The 24,774-nt window shown below is 33.8% G+C and overlaps 2 protein-coding genes across 3 annotated transcripts; one reads left to right on the top strand and one right to left on the bottom strand.

The window, feature by feature from the left end:
- The first annotated feature begins 2,106 nt into the window (after nt 1-2,106).
- Nucleotides 2,107-8,376, top strand: LOC115960825. Its single transcript, XM_031079818.1, has 3 exons — nt 2,107-2,548; nt 6,651-6,802; nt 7,416-8,376. The coding sequence occupies exons 1-3, from the start codon at nt 2,311-2,313 to the stop codon at nt 8,091-8,093; spliced, it is 1,068 nt and encodes a 355-aa protein (XP_030935678.1). The 5' UTR covers nt 2,107-2,310; the 3' UTR covers nt 8,094-8,376.
- Nucleotides 8,377-10,504: 2,128 nt separating this feature from the next.
- Nucleotides 10,505-16,827, bottom strand: LOC115959323 (probable serine/threonine-protein kinase At1g54610). 2 transcript variants are annotated; one of them, XM_031077677.1, is made up of 8 exons: nt 15,927-16,827; nt 14,750-15,034; nt 13,762-14,079; nt 13,327-13,554; nt 13,112-13,212; nt 11,839-11,953; nt 11,472-11,756; nt 10,505-11,168 (listed from the first exon to the last, which is right to left on the bottom strand). In XM_031077677.1, the coding sequence occupies exons 1-8, from the start codon at nt 16,392-16,394 to the stop codon at nt 11,001-11,003; spliced, it is 1,968 nt and encodes a 655-aa protein (XP_030933537.1). In that variant the 5' UTR covers nt 16,395-16,827; the 3' UTR covers nt 10,505-11,000. The 2 variants fall into 2 exon arrangements, with proteins under 2 accessions (XP_030933537.1, XP_030933538.1); XM_031077678.1 differs by having other exon boundaries at nt 11,472-11,750.
- Between the last annotated feature and the right edge of the window lie 7,947 nt (nt 16,828-24,774).

Below are 24,774 nucleotides of genomic sequence, written 5' to 3'. Positions count from 1 at the left end.
AGGGCACTCTTACACCCTTATCTTCAAACAAATTCTCTCAATGGAGGGCAGTGGAGTTTATAGAAGAATATAAGGAGGTGCAATAGCACCTGGCTGTCTAATTGACGGCTACAAGAGGTGCTACCTGGAGTCCACCACTAGAGAATTGCTTCAAACTCAACTTCGATGCAGCTATCTTCAATGACATAAATGCCTTAGGCTTCAAGTCCATGACGGCAAAGGGTCCATCAGTTTCTGACAGCGAGGAGGCTGAGGTGCTAGCATACCGCAAAGCATTGGAGTTTGCTGTAGACTCGGGTTTTGTGGAGTTGATTATGGAGGGTGATAATGCAACAGTTATGCAGACAATAGCATATTAACGGGCTACTCTATCACGTTTGGGTCACTTGTATGGAGATATCCAATGTATCAATTCAGGCTTACGAGCTGTGTCAGTAAGTTATGTGTGTTGTTCTGCCAATTCTGTGGCTCACTCTTTGGCTAAATTTGCTAGAGGAATTGTGGATGAGATTGTTTGGTCGGATGAATCCCCCCCACTTGCGTTAGAAGCATTGTATCTTGATTCATTTTAATTGAATGAAGCTGGTTCTACTTAAAAAAAAAAAAATTCCCTTATTCGAATCCCATCTTTCTTTGTATGTTCACTCATATGTCTTAACATTCTCCTTTAGCTACACTCTTTTTTATGAATATGTTGTTTTTTTAACAACCTAACATTCAATATCATAGAGCATAATTGATCTTATAGTCGTCTTTATTAAAAAAAAAAAAAAATTCTTTTAACTTAACAAGCATTCTATAATATACAATACTCCTGTTGTGCTTCTCCTCTTAATCCGCCATACTCTTATCCTATGATTTACATCATCTCCATTCTCTCATTCTCTTTGAATTATTGATCCAATAAATCAAAAACTCCTATTGTTTGATATCTCTTAATCATAAAGTCTTAGAGCCCCTTAATCCTTGTTACTACCTTGACTAAACTTACATTTCATCTACTATGTTTTGGTCTTGCTTAAAAAAACCCCTTTACATTCCTCTCAAATCAATGTAATGAGCTTATTTATCACTGGCATAGTACCAAACAAATATATATATATATATATATATATATATGAACTTAATGTTGATCCTTGATTCAAACTTATAGTTATATATAGGAAACTTGTATTGTCTTAACTTGTTCTCACACTAATTACAACTCCACCGGACCACCATACCTATTTTAATCAATTGAATAATAAATATATTTTGGATTTTTTTTTTTCCTTACAAAATCCATTCACATAACCTCTTTAAGGACCCTATAAATTGAAAAGGGTACTATTAACATGATAATTATTCAAGAAAATCTATAGACACAAAATTTGACACTCACTAATGCCGTAGATTGTTAGTAATAAGTAAAAAAATAATGTCTACATTGACCCGAAATAAAAACCAATACATGCTTGTCAACTCAACTATTATCAATTTTTTATATATGTACCATTATTCTAATCATTCATATCTCTCACAGAAACACGACATCTCTAGAAACCCTATTAACATACTTGGTTTTTAGTCAAAGTAACGTTGCATACACACAAAAAAATTGAAAACTTTTTTCATGAGTTGACAAAATTTTTACTAATTTTTATTTCAATTCACACATATATCACTTCTTAACTTATCAATGATAATTTTTTTTTTTTAGAATTTATCAATGATAATTTTGACACATCAACAGTGTCAATTTTTTTTGGCGTACTTAGATTTTCTCTTTTAGCCATGAGAGAGAGAGAGAGAGAGAGAGAGAGAGACCAATGATAGTTGTAAAGTGGGGCCTTAAATTACCCGCCGGCGCACATTAATGCAAGATGCGCTCAAAGTAGCACTAACGTGAGCTTACAATGCGCACAACAAACAAAATCCTCCACACTCATCACCAGTGCCAACCCATGAACCATGACCCATCCACACACACAGACACAGTCACTCTCTCTCTCTCTCTCTCTCTCTCAAATACACAATTCGGTTATAATAAGGCATATTCTCTTTTTCTATTTCGCTTTCAATTTCTTTCTCTCTCTCTCTTTCTCTGTTTTTTTTTTTTTTTGTTAGTATAAAAAAAAAAAATATTTTTTATATATATCCGTTACTGATTATCTTTCCCTTCCTTTACTTTCTCATCGTTTCCAACGTCATACAGTGAAAGAGAAAAAGAAAAGAAAAAAGAAACATACACACAGAGATTGAGATAAAATCGGAATTTGGTTTTCAGGGAAAACAAAATCTTTTGGTGGTAGTGGTGGAGGAAGAAGAGGGATGGATCTGTGGGCTGTGCATCATGTAAAGAACACGACCCGGACCCCTGTCTTTCTCAGGAACTCGTTTTCTGAGAAACCCAATTCCTGGCACTTGGGAAAACCCAATTCTTGTAGCGGAGCTGACTGTAAAGGCAAGGTCTTTGAGATCAGGGTTTTGAGGAGACGCAGGATTTCCACTTCTTCTTCTTCGTCCTTTGCTGTTAGAGCTATGGCAAAGAAGAATCATGAAAATTCCGGTATTGGGTTTTCTTCTTCTTCTTCTTTTTCTTTTTTACTTTGCTTGAAATTTTGTTGGATTTTTGGTTCCTGGGATTCTTCGAATTGGTTTCGTTTCTGGGTTTGTTTTGGTTTGATTGATGTATGTGTTTTTTTATTTGGTCTTATGGTGTTTGATTTTTGTTTAAGGTTGACTTTTTTAGTTCTGTTTGCTAGCTGACATGCTGGAGGGTTTTTGAAAGGAATGGTTTTTATGTTCTAAAACTCATAAACTAAAGGACTTGAAAAAAAAAAAAAATGAAAGTTAGATTTTTTATGTTCGAAAATGCCCATCAACAAAAACTAGAAACTTTATTTTTATTTTTAGTTTTAAGGCTTTTTGGGTGTCAGAGAGTGTGTCAATTAAGATTATTAGCTAGAAGCAAATGGGACTGGAATTGTTTGAACATGTGAGATTATTCACAGTTATTAAAGGCTGTGGGAAGAGATGGTAAACAGAATTGTTATTGTAGGTTGTTAAATATGTTGGTGCTTGATGTGAGAGAGTGACTGTTGGTTTGAGACCGTTTAGATATTGGGCAGGCAAGTTAGTTGGTTAATTACTGAGATATTACGTTATTATATTAGGTATCTATATAGCATTGAGGACTGATTTGAAAGCGGAAGGTTTCTGATTACATAAAAATTAAAAAAATTCTCCTTAAGGTCTGTAAAGTTAGTTAATCTATAGCGGAAAAATAAGGGCTGGATCTACTAGAGGTTTCAAATTGCTTGGAATAAACTTGCTCATGTTGGTTTTTTAGCTAAATGGACTAGTTTAATCTGAGATTTTAATATTTTGTTACATGGTTGAGGCGGCCAAAAATGGTAGTGCTGTTGAATTATAGGCCTTAAGAGTCATCTATTTAAAAGGAAAAAAGAAAAAAGAAAGAGGCTATAGAGTCTTAGACATGGTAATTCAATAATCACACACTTCTTGCCCTTTCTTCTTTCTTTATATTTGTTTCTATTTAGTTGATTTAGTAGCATCAATGTGGAGACATGATGTTTTCTATGGGGAAAAAATGATTTGAGTGGTGATGTTCTGTTGTCTGGAAGCAGAATGGGTAGCTGTTGATGTTTTGCTGAATCACTGAAAGAACCTGACCTGATAGCATTTGGACATTTGAAAGCTATGGATTTTATTTTGCCCCATGTGGATGATATGAGTTGCAGAACCAAAGCTCATTCAGGGTTATTTTTATGTGATTAATATTATATTGTTTGATCTTTAAATCTGTAGAGGATCACATTCTGGGAGTTCTTATATTTTGAAGCTTGTCTATCTGGTTGTTAGAGATTTCTTCAATCTCATACCCAAATGTCTAGAAGACTAGAGTTAAGAGTTTCTATACTTTGAAGAGCAAACTCATATTCTATGTGTGATCTCTCAATGCACAAGGTTTTGCCATTGTAGCTTGTTGATCTATACAAAAGCACATTTTGTGGCATCTGACCGGTGCCACTTTCTTGCACCGGATTCTAGATAGTTAGCTGATCATACTTCATACGGCTTATAACTTGGCTCTACTAAAAAAAATTTTGTCTCCTAGATCTAGTTTAATAAAGCAATAGGCAATGCTTCCATATCCTAGAATTCTCTTCATCCTTAATATGGTAGGTGATTGACCAGATTGTAGAAGCTGGTCTCTAAAGGCGTTCTGGATTACAAAAGAATGCATGGGCAAATTTAATCAATCCCATTCAGGAGACGCAGCTAGCGATTTTTGATTAAGATTTTGAGTGATGATTTGGAATGAGGGACCAGAAACTACCTCTTTTGCTTGAGATGAAAGGCTTTAGAAATGAAATGAGGAAAAATGTTATGCCTCTTTATTTTTAGCTTACTTGACGACACTCTGTAAAACAAAACTAATAGTTGTTATAGTTTGGTGCTACGAATCTTTTAAGCAGGGACAATTATGAAAGCATCTTTGATATACTTGACATTGAGAATACTTTGTTTATATATATATATATACGTACAAATTGTGGGAACATGTGCATGTGGATAATGCTGACATGAAAGAAAAGACGTTTGCGTGTTATCAAAACATGTAGTTGTCATAATTGATGCCTTGCCTTCCAAAAATTCTGCAAGGTGATGTTGTGTGTGTGCATGTGTACATGTGCATTTATGTGCATGCATGTGTGCTTGTAGCTTTGTTAAACTAATGCCGTAAAATAAGTATACATATGGCCATATGGATTTCTTATTGCCAGTTTACTGTCTTGCATAATATTTTATTCTATTGCACATCTTTACTTACCACTGCATCCTTTGTTTTTAGGGTCTTCTTCTTGCCTCTGGCACCTTGTTTGTGAATCATATTACAAGTAATAGTTGTGATTCTAGCATATGACTAAACAATCTAAGCCATCTTTCTCAGATCTTTGCTCTTAAGCTGATGCTACTTCTCTTCTTATCAATGCATTCATATTTTATAATCCTCTTCTTAAAATCTTTTTACCCGAGTTGCACTTATCGATCTTTCTTTTCCCATTGACTTTGGTTAATATTACTAATCATAAAGCATGTTCTGCTTTACAGATTCTTTTTTTTCTTCTTTCAATTTCTTTTAATAGGTATAATGCAATCACACTATTTAGACACACTTCTCTGCATGCTTTCTACTACTATATATACAGGGGTGGGATTCTGACCATATCCCCATCTCATGAATAGTTTATTCAAGCTTGCCGTCATCTTTTATTACTATTCCCTTGTTTTTTCTCCCAGTTTTGTGATGTTTTTTGTAGTCCTGTTACAAGTTTAGCTTAAAATTTAACAGTAATTTAGACAATTAAAATATTGTATGACTGTATGATTAGCAAACAGATAGGGCCTTGGTGTAATCTTTGGCATAAGCTTATTTTGATTGGAAATTTATCTTCTCTCTTCTATTTCTTCACATGTTAGTAATAGTCTATTATACTTGTCTCTGATTATATTGATATATTTGGCTGATACTTCTTTAAGGCTTTATATCATTGTTCCCTTAAATGTTTCTCTTTCCCCCATAAAAAGAATCATTGGCTTCTTATAAATTCCACCTCTACTTATTTTTGTTGTGAAAATGTTAAATGATCAACTGATGCAGGTGCAAATGATTTTTTCATGAAATTTTTTGAGTCTTTAATTTCATATTTAATATTTTTCTTAATTAAATATACACTCGCTTCCTGAAAGATAATGTGTTCCACCACTTCGGATAGAAGACATGTTTTGGTCACCATGTCAGAATCTGACATGTTGGTGCATAGTTGCTGTCTATGTATGCTAGGTAACAACTCCACTATAATTGTATGCCTAGACCTTGCTTAAGTTATTGTCTACTCTTTGGGAAAAATAGTGTCCTACCATTATAAAGACAATACATCCAGTTTTGTGGGTAGAATTTAGGGTAGCACTGGAGGATTTATGATGTTTTCTCATTAGTCACAAATTCCATGTGCAAAGATGATTGAGGGACCTTGAATATTGATTGAGGATTATGATTCATGAAAGTGTGGATTTTTTTTTTCTGGTCATTCTTACAAATTGATTCTAGGTGTATCAACTATGGAAATCAGAATGTGTTCTTCTTCAATGCAAAACGGAACGTTATTGCAAAATAGTTGATGTAGGACATCCTAGGCTTCCCACCTAGATTAGTCCTACCGTAGAATCTTAGGCTTCCCACCTAAGGTGTTTGGAATCACCACCAAACAAATACAATGCAATCTCTGCAAATAATCTCAATAATAATAATAATAGTCTGTAAACAGCTTCTAGGAATTACAATGATAAAGATAAACTCTCCTAAACAATCTCAAATACTAATGCGATAATCCTAACAATCTCAAATACTAATCCAATACTAAAGATAAACCTAAATAAAGATAACATAAATGATAAAGATATTCTCCATAGATGTGCTATCATGTGGTGTCCGCACCAATAGTGCAGATGTTAACGTTCATATGGTACTGATTCTCATTGAGCATGGAGTAGGATCTGATCTATTTTTGTCATTTTATAACTTAAAATTGAATACTTAAATGTGACCGAATAAGAAATATTTTGTTGTTAATGAAATACAGGAAATGGTGATCGTTCTATTCCAGAAGGAGATGGGAAGAAAAAGAACAATTCTTCTGATGGAAACAAATCCAATGACACTGCTTCCAATAAATCTGAGCGTACAAGCTTGGACTGGAGAGAGTTCAGAGCAAACCTATTTGCTCGGGAGCAGGTGATATATTTCTCTCTTAGCATAGCTGTTATCTTCCCGAAATTGAACGGTACTATTTGTAAAGTCCCAAATGTATCATGTGTTTCACTCAATGTGATGTACAATTTAAGGTGCTGAGATAAGAGCTTTTTAGAAGTGCTAATGTTTGTATTAGATTGACCCCATCCGTTATGGGCTTGTCTGGTTTGTTGTTTTTAATTATCTAGCCTTCCACGGGAGGGTAAGGCTATTAATTTGGATAGTTTGTGAAAAAATTCCTTACATGCCTTAAGAGCTGGCACAGTGCTGGGTTGTTGGGTCAAATAGTCACCTGCTTATAATCTGATTCCTCTGGGGTTCATTAGGTTTTGATGCCTGGCACAAATCTATCAGTTTGCAATTGTGGTGGATATTGGTTTGAGAGTTCAATTAGATGAGATTAACCTCCATCTATAAGGTTCTTGGAAATTTAGCCCCCCCTCTTTTTGGTTATGCGAACCACTTGTAAATGTTGAATTCTCATGTGATTTAACAAAGTAGACAAGATGGTTCAAAATCATGCTTCATAAACTGTAAAAATCACTTTTATTCTTTTGTAGAATTAAAATTCATACTCAAAATGATTATTTTGCAGGCGGAAAAGGTAGAGACTGATACTCACAACCAGGATGTGAAGCCCCATGAGTCCAAACCTCTTGGCCTTAAATGGGCCCATCCTATTCCAGTACCTGAGACTGGCTGTGTCCTTGTCGCCACAGAAAAACTTGATGGAGTGCGAACTTTCGAGAGAACTGTTGTTCTCCTTCTTAGATCTGGAACCAGACATCCACAAGAAGGCCCGTTTGGGATTGTCATCAACCGTCCACTTCACAAAAAGATCAAACACATGAAACCCACTAATCTTGATCTAGCAACCACCTTTTCTGATTGTTCCTTGCATTTTGGGGGACCTCTTGAGGCAAGCATGTTTTTGTTAAAAACTGGGGAAAAATCAAAGCTTCCTGGATTTGAAGAGGTGATCCCTGGCCTGTGCTTTGGTGCTCGAAACAGTTTGGATGAAGCTGCAGTTTTGGTAAAGAAGGGTATTCTTAAGCCTCAGGATTTCAGATTCTTTGTTGGTTATGCTGGGTGGCAGCTGGACCAATTGAGAGAGGAGATTGAATCTGATTATTGGTATGTGGCTGCTTGCAGCTCAAATTTGATTTGTGGGGCTTCATCAGATTCTTCATCAGAAGGTTTGTGGGAAGAGATATTGCAACTAATGGGTGGTCACTATTCAGAATTGAGCCGGAAGCCTAAGCAAGATATGTAGTTATTGGATGAGCCTATGCTTGTTTACTAAATAAAAACCAATCGAAGAGTTGAAGGGAGACATGTAATCAAATTATTAGTAAAGCCAATTGTACAGAAAGTTCTCTGGCTTTTCCAATCAGTAGATCTTCTTTCTGTTTCTTAAGCCTTTTGTTTTCTTTTTTCCCCCGGTTCTATTTTATTTTATTTATAATCAAAGAACCTTATATGTTTTTGTATGTAATGATACTCTTTAGGTTACCTCATTGATAAGAAGTTAAGCAATTACAAATAGCTTTGTAACAGTGATGCAGTTTATTTCTGTAATTGGCTAATTGCTCTAGTGCTACAAGCTTTAGGCATCATCAGAAATACTTGTGGGGAAGTTTAAGTCTAATGATCATGGTGATTTCCTTTGTTTTGAAATAAACTTCCACAGAGAGTAGTCATGTTTCAATAGGTTTGGTGCAAGGGATACCCAAATGGATCCAGCGCCTCTTGTGGTTCCTGGGCACTGAGGTTTGAATTCGACCAGCTTCTCTCCCTATTTTATTGGCAACAAACACACACACACACACATATGTTAGAATATTTGCAAGAGGATTTATTGCTGTCTTTCCAAGGATCAGACTGAAATAAGGAAAATAGTTATCCTTCACTAAACTTGAACAATTGGAGGACCTCTTAGCTGGATCATGTGCGTATGCACTTTAGTTATTCATGAAAGAGGTGGGAATGTTTCTAATGCTGACCAAATGATCAACTTTATTTTAGCAAGAGTTGACACCATCAGAGAGAACAGGTCAGTAGGATGCAGGAGATGCCAAAAATATTAAATCCCTGAATCCAAATGACAATGATGAGTACACTGATCAAACTGCATAGCATTCACTAATTTCTGCAGCCATTTGATGATCCATCAACAGAAGCAGTGCAGGTTCATACTAGAGCATTAGCATTGGAAAATGCTAATGCTATATCTAAGGGAAATTTAGCATTTATAACCTTAAAATCATCTACATCAAAAAATGGTAAAGGCAAGTATTGTAAATTTTTTGCAATACTTGCTACAGTGCAATTCTAAAGATAGAATTGCACTGTAGCAGTATTGTATAAAAAAAAAAAATATTTTATCTCTACTCTCTCTCCTCTGTCTCTCATCTCTCTCATTTTGTCCGTGCCCTTCTCTCTCTCTTGTCTCTGCTCTCCATCTTCTCTCTCGTTTCTGCTCTCGATCTGCTCTCTCATCTCTCTCATTTTTTTGAATGGATTTGGTCCGATGGCTCCAGTGATGTTTTTTTTGAATGGGTTTGCTCCGGTGATGATGTTTTTTGAATAGGTTTGCTCTCTCGTCTCTGCTCTCCATCTTCTCTCTCGTCTCTGCTCTCTCATCTCTCTCATTTTTTTGAATGGATTTGCTCCGATGGCTCCGGTGATGATTTTATTGAATGAGTTTGCTTCGGTGGCTCCGGTGATGATGTTTTTTTGAATGGGTTTGCTCCGGTGATGATTTTTTTGAATGGGTTTGCTCCGGTTTGCTTTGGTGATGATTTTTTTTTGAATGGGTTTGCTTCGGTTTTTGATTGGTGGCCTGGGTTTCAAATCGGCGGTGTGGATTGGTTGATCGGCAGCGTGGATCGGTGGCCTGGCCTGGGTTTTTGATCGGTGACCCGGTTTTTGAATGGGTTTGTGTTTGTGTTTGTGTGTGTGGCTTGGCTTTGTTGCTGGGTTGTGTTTGTGCGTGGCTTTGTTGCTGGTTTGATGTTTGTGTTTGTGTGTATGGGTGTGGTGATGGGTTTGGATAGGTTGATCGTTGTATAATGGGTGTGTGTTGTGTGTTGAACCGGTGCTGGGAGATAGGAATAAAAATGGCTGTTGGAAAGCCCAGGAAAATGAGCTGAACGGTTGGGAAGAAATAATAAAGAATGGGTTAAAAAATAATATTTTAATAAAAATAGAGTTTTAGGATGTGGAAGAATTGTAAAATGGTATGGTATATTGATAAAGTGGTGTTTTATGGTAAAATAGAATAGCATTGGAATTTTCCAATGCTAATGCTCGTGGCAACATTTTTGTGGAAAATATGACTAGGCTAGGAAAGTATCTAGCTCCTCTCCCAAAGACTCAGCAAGACCAGAACTGAGTAATTGTCAGATTCTGTATTTCTTTTTCCCAGCTTCCCCGTAAGATGTCTTTACATTGTTTGCAAAATTTGTATAGGCTACCACAGAAAATGTAACAAATCATTTCAGAATCTACTAAGAAATTGGGGCTCCCAAAAGTGCTTTTCTCAATGTTCCCCCCACCACCCCTCTCCTCTTTATCCCTCATTCTTTTAACCAGTAATTATTAATTTGTAATTAATGTTGATCAAAAAATAAAATTTAAGATCTAAGATTTATTACTCATCAAAAGCTGGTAACTAATGCCCAAAACTGTTAACAGATCAGCACACTTGACTAAAATTCTGTATATTCCTTTCTCGTAAGTACAAGTAAAATACATGAAAAGAAAATGAATATTTATACATTGCATGTATATACTGGCTTCAATTGAACAAACCCTTTCTACTATACAAAGCAAAAACCTGCACATAATGTCTAAGCAACCAAAGAAATAATCACAGATCCTTATAACTTGACAATTTCAAAGCAACCCCGCAGCACATACAACCGTCTGAATGCCTTGTTTTCTTCTCTTTTCTTTTTCTTTTCTTCTTTAGGGGAGGAAGGGGGGGCAGAACTATAATCACCTTATTCTTGGTTTAAACCTTAGTGGCATATGATCTCTATTCAGTATGTGGTGATCACGAAAGAAGCTTCCGGCTGGCATGCACGATAGATTCACTGGTCAGAACAGCCAGGTCATAGAAAATCCATTCCTACCAAGGAAGAGAAGTTTCAAATTTTGAGAATCATGAAACATTTCTTTAATGGTAACCATCGTAGTTTTTATTGGTTCTGGTCTTGTCAAGTCGTGCTTTACGAACAGCTTGTTGGATTTGTCTCTCATGCTCTTTGAGCATATCTTCAATGTTACCTCCTGGTGGCATCAATGGTCCAGAGTAGTGGATTCTGTTCTTCTTTGGTACATATCCCTGTAATCAAACGAGAAGAGTCAGTAATCTTAAACACTTGGTGATAACTCAATATCAGGAAATGAATGTACAAAAAAGTGTATATTTTGTATTGGAAAACATTGTACAAATTCTTGGCTAAATAAAAAGTAAACTTACAAATTCGTCAAAATATTATTATATAAATTGAGTGCTGTCACAAGTAGCTTATGTTATGATAGCCCAACAGTTCATGTATTAGTTTTCAGGTCCACAGTTTTGACTTGTGAAAGAAAAGTATATAGTTAAGGAAGGATTATGAGCAGAAAAAAGTTAAGTCATTACCATTCCAGGTTCTTTTCTAGCTACTCTTTCATCTTTATGTGGAGAATTGGACAGGTCTGCAGCTGCCGGAGGCATGTGAGACTTTTGTGCCTTTGACTCACCATTGTATCTTGCAGGGGCTCCCGGCCTGTTCAATGATGATCCTACTAAACTAGTGTGTGCCACTGAACTAGAATGAGTGTAGCCATTCTTCCTAGCTCCTCTAGGTGGCTCCATCCGGAAACCAGACCCACTTTCCTCCGTGGGATCGTACTTGTGACTGGAGGTTTTGGGATTAGTCTGCCCCTGTCATGTTTAAGTTAGCCAGATGAGTGAATGAAAATTACACTAATAATAATAATTAGTTGTCATTCAAGCCTTAAAATACCTTCAAAGAAACATCTCCCTGGGCGTTGAATTCTGGTGTTGGCACTGCCTTGGCATCTCTTAAACCCCTTCTGACAGAATCAGCACCACGTCCTTTTACATTTTCAGCTTTTCTCCTGAAATAAAAAAAAAGACTGCATTTATTGCAATATCCTAATAAAATTTCAAGGCAAGGGACTCTAATTTCAAGCTCTGCAAAATGTTACATTTGAGGCTTCCACACAAATCAATCAATATCAATATATATATAAAAAAATAGAGACATCATGTTGGAGAGCATGGGGTCGTGCCAAGTGGCACATTCCTTGAAGTTCTTTTTATTTAGGCTTCTTCTTCAAAGATTTTGCATTTATATTAAATTATTAGTTCATTGAATCATCTAATAGAGTAAATGTATATATTAATTATCTATAGTTGTGCATTAGTTATTTATATTAAATGAATTTATAAGATTATTTTTATAAACTTTATTTAAGAAATAATTTTTAGTTGGAATAATAATATTAGATTTACAATATGACATTATTCCTTATGTTTAGTTGCTTTGACAAAAATTGACACAAAAACTAAAAAAAAAAAAAAAAAAAACATTTGTGAATTCACTAAAAATTAATCTTAACTCTTTAAATTTCCTGATTCCTTTTAGTAACATGTGATATATATATATATATATATATGTATGTATGTGGAACTAACATTGTGTTATTTATTTTAGGGTAAAATATTATTTTGGTCCCTAAACTTTACCAAAAATTTGTTTTTCATCCCTAAACTTTAAGAAGTTAATTTTTCGTTTCTAAACTATTGAAAAGTTCATATTTCGTCCATAAACTATTAAAAATATTTTATTTATGTCCTTAAATTTTACTAAAAGTTTGTTTTTATCCCTAAACTATTGAAAAATTTCTTTTTTCATCCTTAATTTTGTCTCTATACTATTCAAAAAACTATTTACAAAGTTTAGGGATGAAAAAAGAACTTTTTAAAGTTTAGGGATGAAAAACAAACTTTTAGTAAAGTTTAGAGACCAAAATAGTATTTTACCCTTTATTTTATGTAATTAGAAAGATAACTAATAGAATGAATATGTTTATTTTGTTATATTAATTATTTTAAGTATAATGAAATTTTAATATCATTTTTCTAAGATTTATATGAGAAACAATTGATATATATATTTTTTAATGTGAGGAACAATTGATTTGATATATGGCATTCTTACTAAAATTTTAGTTGTCTTTGCAACTATTGAAACAATGTCCAACAAAGCATACCTTCTTTCTTCCTCATTTCGAAGCTTGGCATCAATCTCCTTGCTTGGAGGATATTTTGGTAAACTTGATGGGTCACAAGGTAGGGGCTTTGTTGTGAAGAACTGAAATGGAAAAGTCCAAATTATAAATCCAATAATTGAAACACACATAAATGAGGTTAATTACCTCAAGTTAGGCGTAAGGTCCAAGGGATATAAAGGGAAACTCAAAGTTACCTCACTTCTAAGTGCAGATGCAGCTGATCCTCGTTTCTCTGGTTCTATTGAAAGGAGTTTATCAACAAGAGCCAAAGCAGAAGAGGGAAAGTCTTTGAATGTGTCAGCAACAAAACGCCTGTATCGATGTTGAGGTTTGAAACTAGTTGCATGAGGCAATTTTGATTTTTGCCAGTAGTCCTCAGAGGGTGACCCACAAAGCTTAAAAATCTTATGCATTTGTTCCACCTAGTAATACTTGGGATGTTATTGACCACCATTAAAAAATATTTGAAGGAGTAAATGATATGTTTTTATGTTACTACTATATTAAAATAAATTCAAAACCAGGATCAGCTCTGAGTTCTCAGTGCTGATTAGCATAGATGATGATGTTCCTTACACCTTAAAAAGTATGCATACAATCCAAGCAATTTAATCCTATAAGGGGATTACCTCTGTTCTTCCAGGCATAATAGGCTTCCCAGCAAACAGTTCTGCTAGGATGCAACCCGAGCTCCACATATCAATAGCATCCCCATACTCTGTAGCCCCAAGCAAGAGCTCAGGTGCTCTATACCACAGAGTTACAACACGGCTTGTCAACGGCTGCTCTTGATCAGGCTCATAAAAGGTGGCCAAACCAAAGTCTCCAATCTTAAGAACTCCATTATTGTCAATCAGAAGATTTGAACCCTTGATGTCTCGGTGAAGAATACCACGACTATGGCAGTGCTCAAGGCCACAAAACAACTGTTGCATGTAACATTTAATCTGCAAGCACATCGTATAAATATCAATTTTAGACTAGCATCATTTCGAGCAAAGAAATCTGTTAAATGGAACAAGCAAAAAAGGAAAATTTCATGTCAATCTTTTCCCCATATGAAAATTACAGAACATGAAGAATGTGGGCAGAAGAGATGCCAAGTGCATATAAAATTCAAACTTCTGGTATTTGTTGAAAAAGTGAATCCCCTCATTTCTTTTGGCTGCCAAATTGCCAGAAATGATTTATTTCCATGAATTATAAAAAGAAGAAATTAATGAACAAGAAAAAAAGACAAGGCAGAAGCTTAGTATCTTGATCATAGTGAAAAAATGCCCAAGGCAAAATAAATTTAACCAAAACCTCCATGTAGCTTTGAATAATCTTCTTTTTGTCTATTTCAACTGGCTAGGTTTATCTCTCTTTTTAAAATAAATTAAATTAAATTCATCAAAATATTTTTAATTGTTGAAAAAGAGATTAGGAAAGCTCTTAATGAACCATGAAATGTCTACCATTAACTGCTTAGTATATTACAGTCCAAATATAAATCTGGTAGGTCCACCATGTACTTTTTCTTTTTGGGCCTGAACACCCTTTGCATTAAGAAACCATGCTCAAAATCAAAATGGATACCTTCAAATTTTTAAGAGTAAGTGATAGAAGAGAAGGTACCTGTGGTTCGGTAAACTTGATGCTACGTGTTGCTGCAAGCCCAGCAAGGTCATGGTCCATGTACTCAAAGACAAGGTACAAGCTGCTTGACATCCTTGATGTAACTATTCCCTCAAGCTTCATAACATTTGGATGGTCAAGTTTACGCAGAATATGGATTTCCCTCGCCATAAATCGTACACTTTCTGGATCCATATTTAGAAATCGAACTTTCTTCAATGCAACGATTTTGCCAGTGTCAAGGTCACGAGCCTTATATACACTGCTGTAAGTTCCTTGTCCAATCTGCATTAATAGCATCCCATCTGGACATCAATATACAAGATATTGAACGAGCCTATAACTACAAATCAAAATCCTATACCACAAAAAGAAAAACGATACCTCTATCAAGTAAAGAGAATAATTTTAGTACCTGATAACACTGCCATGCTCAAATTTCACTTAGAACTCAAAAAAGGAAGAAAAAAACTTCAAAGTTTTTAATATTTATCATTATATTGAGATATCTTACTCTGATTGAAACTACAATTGCTAACCCTTCATTTTTTTTTCTCCCCCAAACTACTCAATTTTCACTTAAGCAACATGTAAGCAACATATGTACATTAAACTTAGCATTTTCAAGGAAATAACAATTAAAGTCAATATATTCTTACTATAAATCTTACGGAGTTGCAATACTTTCACATCCTGTTTTGTATGAATAAATTTTGATATGTTATTTTAGTTATTAAAATGGGATGAACCTCATATTTCTATCAAGTTAAGCCATATAAGCTTGTCCCACTCCACCAATTTTTTTTCCTTTCATCAGTATCTCATTTTAAGAAATATTTATTCCTGAAAAAAAAAAAAAATCTCATGCAGTTTAAAGAAAATGATAATATCATTTATACGTAGGATTTTTGTTGGTTCCTAGTTCATGGTTCATATGATTCTCATGCTAAAATCCATAATACTTATCAGTATCACAAGATCGCATACAAGTCTCAAACATGATGACAAAACTATTCTTTCAAAACGGTCACTGACATCAACAAACAAGGACAGTGTTTCAATAGTAGAGGCCTATCTCAAAAAGAGATACAATCAAAACATTATCGACATAATAAAACAAGGCGTACATTGCACTCAATAAGAGACATTGAAAGAAGTGATCAATTAGAAAACTAACTTTGTCTAACTTCTCAAACGATTCTGCCCGTCGAGGCACCCAACCTTTGATGGCTTCTCCTGCAACTGCAGTTAACCAAGACGGCCACCCAGCCGCGCTTTGCTCCCCTTTACCACCTTGGGGCGTGCTAATTATCTTAGACACCTCAGAATGTCTTCCACTTGATCCTAAATCCATTGTTGCCCATCTTTGGTGATGGCCATTGGTTGGTCTTTCCACAATCCTTTTTTTCTTCTCTTCAGTGTCCTTTGCTGACGTGATAGACCCCGAATTCACTGTCGAGGATGCCTTAGATTTCGGACGAAATGAACCATCAACTCCTCCACCACCTATTACCTCTACTACCACCTCCTGTCTCTTAGAGGGAGCTGGAGCTATCACTTGAACTGACTTACTAAGCTCCTGCGCTCTCTCCCAATCAGCAATCTTTTCAGCGTCTGAGGCTCCTTTGGAGCAAATGCACCCCATATTCTCACCTCAGAATGTTCTAAACATATACAGCAACAACAACAACAACAATCCCTTTTGCAATGTTATAACCAATAATCAAATGGGTAGACCTGCATTTTTTTCCGCAAAAGCCAAAGCTTCCAGTTTCAGCAAATCATATTTTCTCAAATTCTCAATCTGGGTGCTCTCAAATTCAATTTGAAACCAGTAAAAGAATCAAGTTTCTGATTCTTTTTGAACAAAGAAAGCCCACCCCTATTTATAATTGCAATGCAATATGATTGACCTTAGGTTCCCAGACCCTTCAGAACAAAGGAAGTTGCAGCCTCAGAATTTTCTTCCAGCAGATCAATGCTCCAAAACTTTTGAGAACCCAATTGTAAAGTTTCAATCTTTAATCACACTGAGGGTGGGAAGGAAATCAATGAATCCAAGAATTGTAGAACAAAAGAAAAAAAAAATTGTGACAAAGAATGTTATAGACTCTAAATTTTCTAAACTTAAATTGTACAATAAAAATCAACAAACAACAATACAATTTCAAAGGTTCAAAATTGATCTTGAAAAACCCAGACCAGAAAATCCTGCTTTGAACATAAAAGAAATTAAAATGTGAAAAAAAATATGAAAAAGAAGAACAAAAAACAAATATGTTCTTGATGCAGGAGTTTCTGGTTGCAGGCTTTTTCTGCTTTTGTTTTCAATTGAAGAAACAATCAAAAGAGTTCAAATTAATGTATTTTCCTTTAGTATATGCAAAGATTAGAGATTGAAGAAATGCAGAGGACATTAATGGAAAATCTCAAAAAAAAAATTGTATAAAAGTGAAAAAAGAAATGAAAAAAAATTAAGGGTCTTGGAGATTGCCCTGAGTTGGAATGTGGGTCATGTGTGAGAGAGACAGAGACACAGAGAGAGAGAGAGAGATTTGCGGAAGTGGGTTAGTCCTAGAAATGCGAAAAACCAAAGGTTTTTGGGACATGACAGAGTGGTGCTTGTTTGAGCTGACCTAGCTTAACTCTCTCTATCTCTCTTGAGAGAGAGAGAATCTCCAAGGAAAATGAACATGTATCTAGATAGATAGATACATGTATAATGTATGAAACAGAAATGGGAATGTTAGGAATCTGTGTCCTTCTGGCAGAGACACGTAGAGATTGTAACTTGTAAGAGCGAGAGAGAAAGTTTGTGACTGTTTGCAAAAAAAGAAAAGAAAACAATGCAGACGTGCACTGCAGTTTGTAGTAGAGAATCCACGTGTATCCATGTCAACTTAGGACTACTTGGCTCCACCTCACAAAATCTTTTCCTTTAATTTGTTTTTAATTTTATCCAAAGAAGATCATTTTTTTTTCCACTCATCTTAATGATTATGTCCAATTGTTAGGTTTATATTTTTGTCACGTGGCTTTTGAGGCAAATCACCTCATATTTCTAGTGATGGCAGGCCCTCTTCTTCTCAATCCGGAAATCCATCACCTAAAAATATCATCTCCAAAACACTTGTTTTTTTGTTTTTATTTTTGTTTTTTTTAGTATTATAGTCACTTTTCCTTTGTTAATACGGCTAATGTGTTAAAAATTTGGGTATTATTTTATTACTTTCTTTCTACTCTATTAATAAAGAAATAATTAAAAAAATAAGGGTAAATTATGTATTTGGTCCCTATCCTATACATCATATTTCAATTTGGTCCATAACTTTTCAATTGTGTCAATTTGCTCCGTAACATCTTAGAACTGTGTCAATTTAGTTTCTACAGTTATTTTTTGGATGAAAATTGATAACACGTTTAATGGCTAAAATAAAAAATTAGCTTTCATTGATTTGAAAATACAATAAAATTTTATTTTAGCCATTTACCATGTCATCAACTTTTATCCAAAAGATAACGACATGAACTAAATTGACACAACACTAAAATGTTAGAGACCAAATTAAAATATGGTGTATAAAATAGGAATCAAATATATAGTTTACCCAAAAAAAAAAAAAATATATATATATATATATATGTAAGGACACGATTCCTTTGCGGTCCAATACTGTTGTTGGGCTCGCACACGAAAGATCCCTCACAATATGATTTGTAGAGAGTGGACTTGAAAAGCTTGGGTTTGGTCACGGGGCGATGTTCCGGTCCTGATTTTAGAGGAATTCCTGCGGAAGAAAGAGTTGGGTTTGAATGTTTAAACCCTATGGCGTCGCATCCTACGAGATTGGGCTCCTCGGAATTGATCCGAGGACCATTGAGGTCTTCCCTAGTTTCCCGACGGCAGGTCTTTTTTATGATCTACATGTGTTATTAGGGTGTTTCCACCCATGGAGTCTTTCTCTTTAGAGATAGGATCCCCTCCCAGATTCACTTACTTCTTCTTTTATACTAGCCTGCGTTCGCTGTCCTTCGTCCACGTATAAGGTCAATCTTTACAAAACTGACATTTGTCCCATCAGTCCAATCCCGGAATTGTTGGGGATGGTTGATAAAGCTGAAGAGTACGGCTCTGTCAGGGGCAGAGCATTGAATGGCAATGAGAACAGCTTTTCCGGATATTCTTAGATTCTCTTTTAAGTTTGGCCCTATACCAGTTTTACCCCCCTTCTTCTGGTGGGATTTTGGATCTGCCGAGGACTGAATTGTCCTCGGCTGCATCCCAAAACTGCTTTGTGCTCTGTATTGTAGAGCTTGGGCCATAGTTCTCCTCGGCTCGGGCCTTCGGACTCTCTACGGGCAAATGAGCCTGGCCCATAAATTATTGGACCCCACAATATATATTTAAATAAAGTGATGAAAGAATAGAAGATATGACATAAGGTATATTATTAAATGATGTGTTAAAATAGATAAAGTAAATTTTTGATGTGTCAAAATAACATTTTTTTTTTTTTTAACACAACTGATAATAATGCTCTTAGAGTCATTTCATTAAAGATGGCAAAATACATTCCCTTGAGAGAAGAAAATGATATATATATATATATATATATAGGAAAATTTTATAATATTACTATGTATTTTTTAGGGTATGACCATTATAGGTAAGTATTATGATCTTAATAATGTGTTTTAAAGTATTTTAATGTCTATCATTCCCTCATGAGTATAAATAAAATGATACGATTAATACGGTTGAAAACTTGAAATAAACCATTTTCATCACAGTGGATATCATATCCTAGGTATACCATATAAGACAAATAATTTGGTTCACTTTACCCTTTGGGAATAGGTGAAAGAAATATCTTTCCATCAATGATAAGTGGGAAAAAGAAAACAATTTAGTCATAGTTTTGTAGTCATGGTTTTGGTTGTAAATTAGTTGTTATGGAAAAGCTAGAAAATATGAGTAAAATGGAAGTTTTCTTCTTCTTTTTTTTCGAAATATATAAATTTTAAAAGTTGTTACACCAAATAAGGGTTAGTTATTGTTTTCAACCAAAAAAAAGAAGTTATTACAATCATTTTAGATAGAAATAGATTAATTATTTTTTTAACAAATTTTGCAAATGATTTTATAACAAATTAACCAATTTGAAAGCGAGGAATAAATTTTGATTTTAAATTTAATGAAAAAAATATTCTTAAGGAAATATCTTATTCAGAAAATAAATTTCAAAATTAAAATTTTTTTAAGAGATTAAACTATTGAATATTGATGAATCATGAATCTAAATTCCCAAATTGGCCTGTTTTAACCCATATTAGATTTATTGTCAGGCGCATAATGTTGGGTCACATAGCCCATACGATTATTACAAAAACGAAAGAGGAGAATTCGGCCCATAATGCTGGGAACTATTTTTTTTTTTTTACAGTACTTGATTTCAAGGATATAAAAGGTCTCCGTTTTTTCACAGTACTTGATCTCAAGGAGATAAAGTCTCCGTCTAAAACTATCACAACCTCGTTTCGCTTATTCATCACTCTCATCAGTCTCTCGTCTCTCTCACTCTCACACTAGATTCATTTTTATCTGGGAAAAATGATGATTATTTTCTGGTTTTACATAAATTTTTTGAAAGTCTGAGGATAATCATAGCAGCAAGCTCCATCATAAGCAGGGGTGCTTTTGCTTGTGTATTTCATATTTGTTACTTTGTTTTACCCAAGTTTTGAGTTATGTCCATATCAGAACTGTTACTTTCTTTTTCTTTTTCTTTTTTGTGGTGACAGTGTTTCTTAATGGATGCAGGCAAATCCTTATTTTTGACTATGTAAATGTGATTGACTCTGATGAAGAATTGGCATCAATGGTAACTACTCCGGAAGGTTCATAATCACTAGTTGCTGCATATGAAATACATTATTCTGAATTGTGCATGTATTTTCTCCATGGTTTTGTTTGCTATTCATGTAAGAGGTTTCTTTCCCTTGCTAGCTGCGCTTTTCAAATCTCAAATTATGTCTTGAGCTCAGACGGAGTAGTTTTGGTAGAAGAAGAGAGCGAAATTCCTTTTTGTTGTTGTTGTGGAAAAGTTAGGGAGAAATACTTGCTTTTAAGATAATAATTGTCCCTATTTTTTTCCCTCTTGATACATGTTTTGTTTTCGGCCAACCCCAAAATTGTGCATGCATTTTTAAACTGTAATTGATATCGTGTAAACAAAACCAACATCATATCACTTCTATTTATAATTTATTCAAACATTACTGGAGAATCAATCTCATATGTCTCTTTTATCAAGTTATTGGGATTGAAACAACTCCATTAGAGTTTAATTATCATTGCATAATATGCTTATTCATTGAGCTAACTAATTTGTGCTCTCAGCCTACGCAATTTTTTTCGACATATTGCTGATGTTGTGAGCTGAATTTAGTGCTCTTAGTCTATATATAAATATATATATATATATATATATATTTTTTTTTTTTTTAATTTTTTTCAATGACTGGTTTTGTGAGCTCAAGTGTGAACTCCTAGCCTTGGTCTTTTTTTTTTTTTTTTTTTTTGGGTAATTGATGGTTGGTTTTGTGAATCTTAGACATGTATTACCAACCACGGTTATTTTGTTAAGGACAAAACTTAGGTACAGTACTTTAGGTGCTGTTCCTTAAGTTCTCAACTTAAGATTCAGTCCTATAGTTATTTAACTAAAAAATACACTTTTATTTTATGAGCAAAAATCCACATGACAAAATCTTAAAAAGGGAAACTAAAGAACAACACTTAAGTATTATACCTAAGTCTTACCTTTTTTATGGTTTGGGGTGAAATTTTGTAGAAATACCGCTTATGTAGTTAAATGCCCAATTGAGTAGCATAACACAACTGTGAAATGAACCTTTTTTATGGTTTGGGGTGAAATTTTTTAGAAATACCGCTTATATAGTTAAATGCCCAATAGAGAAGCATAACACAATTGTGAAATGAACCCTTACCCCTAGTATCATGAGTAAAATAGATGTTTTCATTTTTTTGAAATATATAAATTCCAAAAGTTGTTATACCCAACAAGGGATAGCTATTGTTTTCAACTTTAAAAAAAATAAAAAATAAAAAGAGGAGGAATATTTATTATAAATTTACAACCATTTTACCTAGTAATAGATTAATTATTTCTTGTAACAAAATTTGTCAATTATTTTATAACAAATTAATCCATTTGAAAGAGGGGAATAAAGGTTGATTTTAAGTTTAGTGAATAAAATATTCTTGAGTAAGATGTTATTTAGAAATTTTTTTTTTTTTTACAGATTAAAAATTAGCTAATTAAACTATTGATGAATCATGAATCTAAATGCTAAATTCCTAAACTAGTTTGTAATTAGTTTGGTTCAATCGATATTAAATTTATTGTGAGGCCCATAAAGTTGGGTTCCATAGCCTATATGATCAATACAAAAAAGAAAGAGGAGAATTCGGCCCATAACAATTGGAACCATTTTTTAAATGACACTTGATATGTAGGAAGTAAAGTACAGTCCAAAACAGTGTATATACTGTTTTAAAGAGTGGGTTTTAAAGGATTAACAATTTTTTTTTTTTTTTTTATGTGATTAAAGGATTAACAATTGCGTTGATAATAATAAAAAATAATGATGATCATGATGTTGTTGAAATTCATAGAGAGAAGTTTCTCAAAGAAAAAAAAAATCATAAGAAGAAAGACATTAAAATGATTAGAAAAATAAATATATTAAAATGTTTATTAACCACAATATCAATACTTTGACCTGTCAATTATAACAATAATAATAAAATAAAATAAAAAAGCTCTTAACCAAAACATTAAAATTTGTCCAAAATAGAAATAACAAAAATATTGTATACAACCCATAATGGACCAAGCTATCTGGTCATAAATAGATTTTATCTCCTCATCATGTATATTCTCAACTTTTGCCTGACTGCTACTACATTCTTCACTAATATTACTTTCTGAATTGTCCAAGTTATGCTCACCCCATTGAAATTCCTCATCCTCCTTATCATGTTTTCTAATAAAATTATGCAAAACACAAGTAGCAACTATAATGTTTCTTTGGTCCTTAATGTCGTAAGATGTCATTTGTTTCAAAATTTTCCATCTATTCTTCCACGCTCCAAAAGTTCTCTCAATTGCACTTCTAAGTGGTGAGTGAACATAGCTAAACCTTTCTTCTAGGTGATTTCCACGACCAGCTTGTCAAAAATCTAGAAGATGGTACCTTTGTCCCTTATAAGGTGTCAAATATCATTTCCTTAAGGGGTATCCAGCATCAACTAAATAATATTTTCCTAGTAAAAGAAAAAAAAAAACACATAAGATGTGCATAAATAATATCCTTCATATATATTTAATAAATAAAAAAATTATATACTTGGTGACGGTTTTGAAAAGTTGATAGATTGTTGACGAATAACATCTAAGAAAATACATGTATCATATGCTGCACCTTCCCATCAAACTATAACAAATGTGAAAAGTAAATTAAATTCACATGCCACCATCACAATAAAAGTTGGCACACCCTTTTTATTATAATATGGAGTTTTCTTGTCCTCTGCAACAACAACTTGGATATATGTATCGTACAATCCTAAAATAAAATACAAATTTTAGTAACTTAGTAAATAATCCTAGCAATGATTAGAAGCAAATTATAATGATTGGAATGCATACCTAAAAATGTGGCATGTACAATGTATTCTTTTGTATATGTCTTGGAACTACAATAAATGTAAGGTTAGAAAGCTTGAAGATATCCATTAACGTTATATTAAGGCGTTTCAAAACTCTATGAAAATGTTTATGTATAGTCTTACCAGAATGTTAGGAATCTTTCTCGGACTAACTTTTTACATGCTCCTTGTCCAAGTATCATCAAACACATACCTACTGACTCTACAAGCCTAACATGCCTTGTGTGCCGAAGTCCATATGTATGTTGTAAAACATTACACAATTGAAGGAAAATATGTGGCTTCATTCTAAACATTTGTTGACATTTTGCTTCATTATTGGACAAACAATCCATCAACCACCTATAGCTAGTTTGTTCAGAATCTCTACACGGTCCTTTATCAATATATTTCATATAATATGTCACTGCCAACAACAACAAGATTATATAATTCATCATCATCTTCCACATCATATGAATGATCATCATCACTATTATCAATATAATCATTGTAATCCATATGAATGACACCTATAAAATGATAACACAAAATTAGATAAATCACAATAAGTAAATTGTTTAAACGATTAAAGAAATAATATCCATTAAAAATGTTGTTAAAACATCCCAACAAGTTCAAACACACCCTAACAATCACATTATTCAGATGACAAAATAATGAACCACGAAAAAACCTCACAAAAAACACATCTTAAAGCAATTGTCTTCCTAATTAATTAGTGCCAAAGTTGTGTCCCTATAACAATCTTGCTTCCTCTTACAGAACTGAAGTTGCAAATGTGGTTCTCCCATCCACAGCTATTTTGTAATTGATGTTTGGTTTTGTGAATCTTAGACATGTACTCCCAAACATAGCTATTTTGTTATTAGGTTTTATTTTATTTTATTTTTATTTATAGTTTGGAGTGAAATTTTGTAGAAATACCACTTAAATAGTTAAATGCCCAATAGAAAAGCATAACACAAATGCGAAATGAACCGTAAACCCCTGGTATCATGAGTAAAATGGAAGTTTTCATTTTTTTTGAAATATATAAATTCCAAAAGTTGTTATACCTAACAAGGGATAGCTATTGTTGTCAACTAAAAAAAAGAGGAGGAATATGTATTATAAATTTACAACCATTCCACATAGTAATAGATTAATTATTTCTTGTAACAAAATCTGTCAATTATTTTATAATAAATTAACCCATTGGAAAGTGAGAAATAAAGTCTAATTTTAAGTTTAATGAATAAAATATTATTGAGTAAGATCTTATTAAGAA

This window comes from Quercus lobata, chromosome 9, assembly GCF_001633185.2.
Source record: "Quercus lobata isolate SW786 chromosome 9, ValleyOak3.0 Primary Assembly, whole genome shotgun sequence".
Taxonomy (NCBI): Eukaryota; Viridiplantae; Streptophyta; class Magnoliopsida; order Fagales; family Fagaceae; genus Quercus; species Quercus lobata.
Note: the sequence above shows the minus strand (reverse complement) of the source record. Positions and strands in the feature narration are given on the sequence as shown.

Coding starts and splice junctions, on each gene's coding strand:
- LOC115960825 (XM_031079818.1), top strand. CDS start 2,311: ATGGATCTGTGGGCTGTGCATCATGTAAAGAACACGACCCGGACCCCT. Junction 2,549..6,650: donor GAAGAATCATGAAAATTCCG/GTATTGGGTTTT, acceptor AATGAAATACAG/GAAATGGTGATCGTTCTATT. Junction 6,803..7,415: donor ACCTATTTGCTCGGGAGCAG/GTGATATATTTC, acceptor ATTATTTTGCAG/GCGGAAAAGGTAGAGACTGA.
- LOC115959323 (XM_031077677.1), bottom strand. CDS start 16,394: ATGGGGTGCATTTGCTCCAAAGGAGCCTCAGACGCTGAAAAGATTGCT. Junction 14,080..14,749: donor TCAAGTTTACCGAACCACAG/GTACCTTCTCTT, acceptor ATGTGCTTGCAG/ATTAAATGTTACATGCAACA. Junction 11,757..11,838: donor AGGGAGATGTTTCTTTGAAG/GTATTTTAAGGC, acceptor TAAACATGACAG/GGGCAGACTAATCCCAAAAC.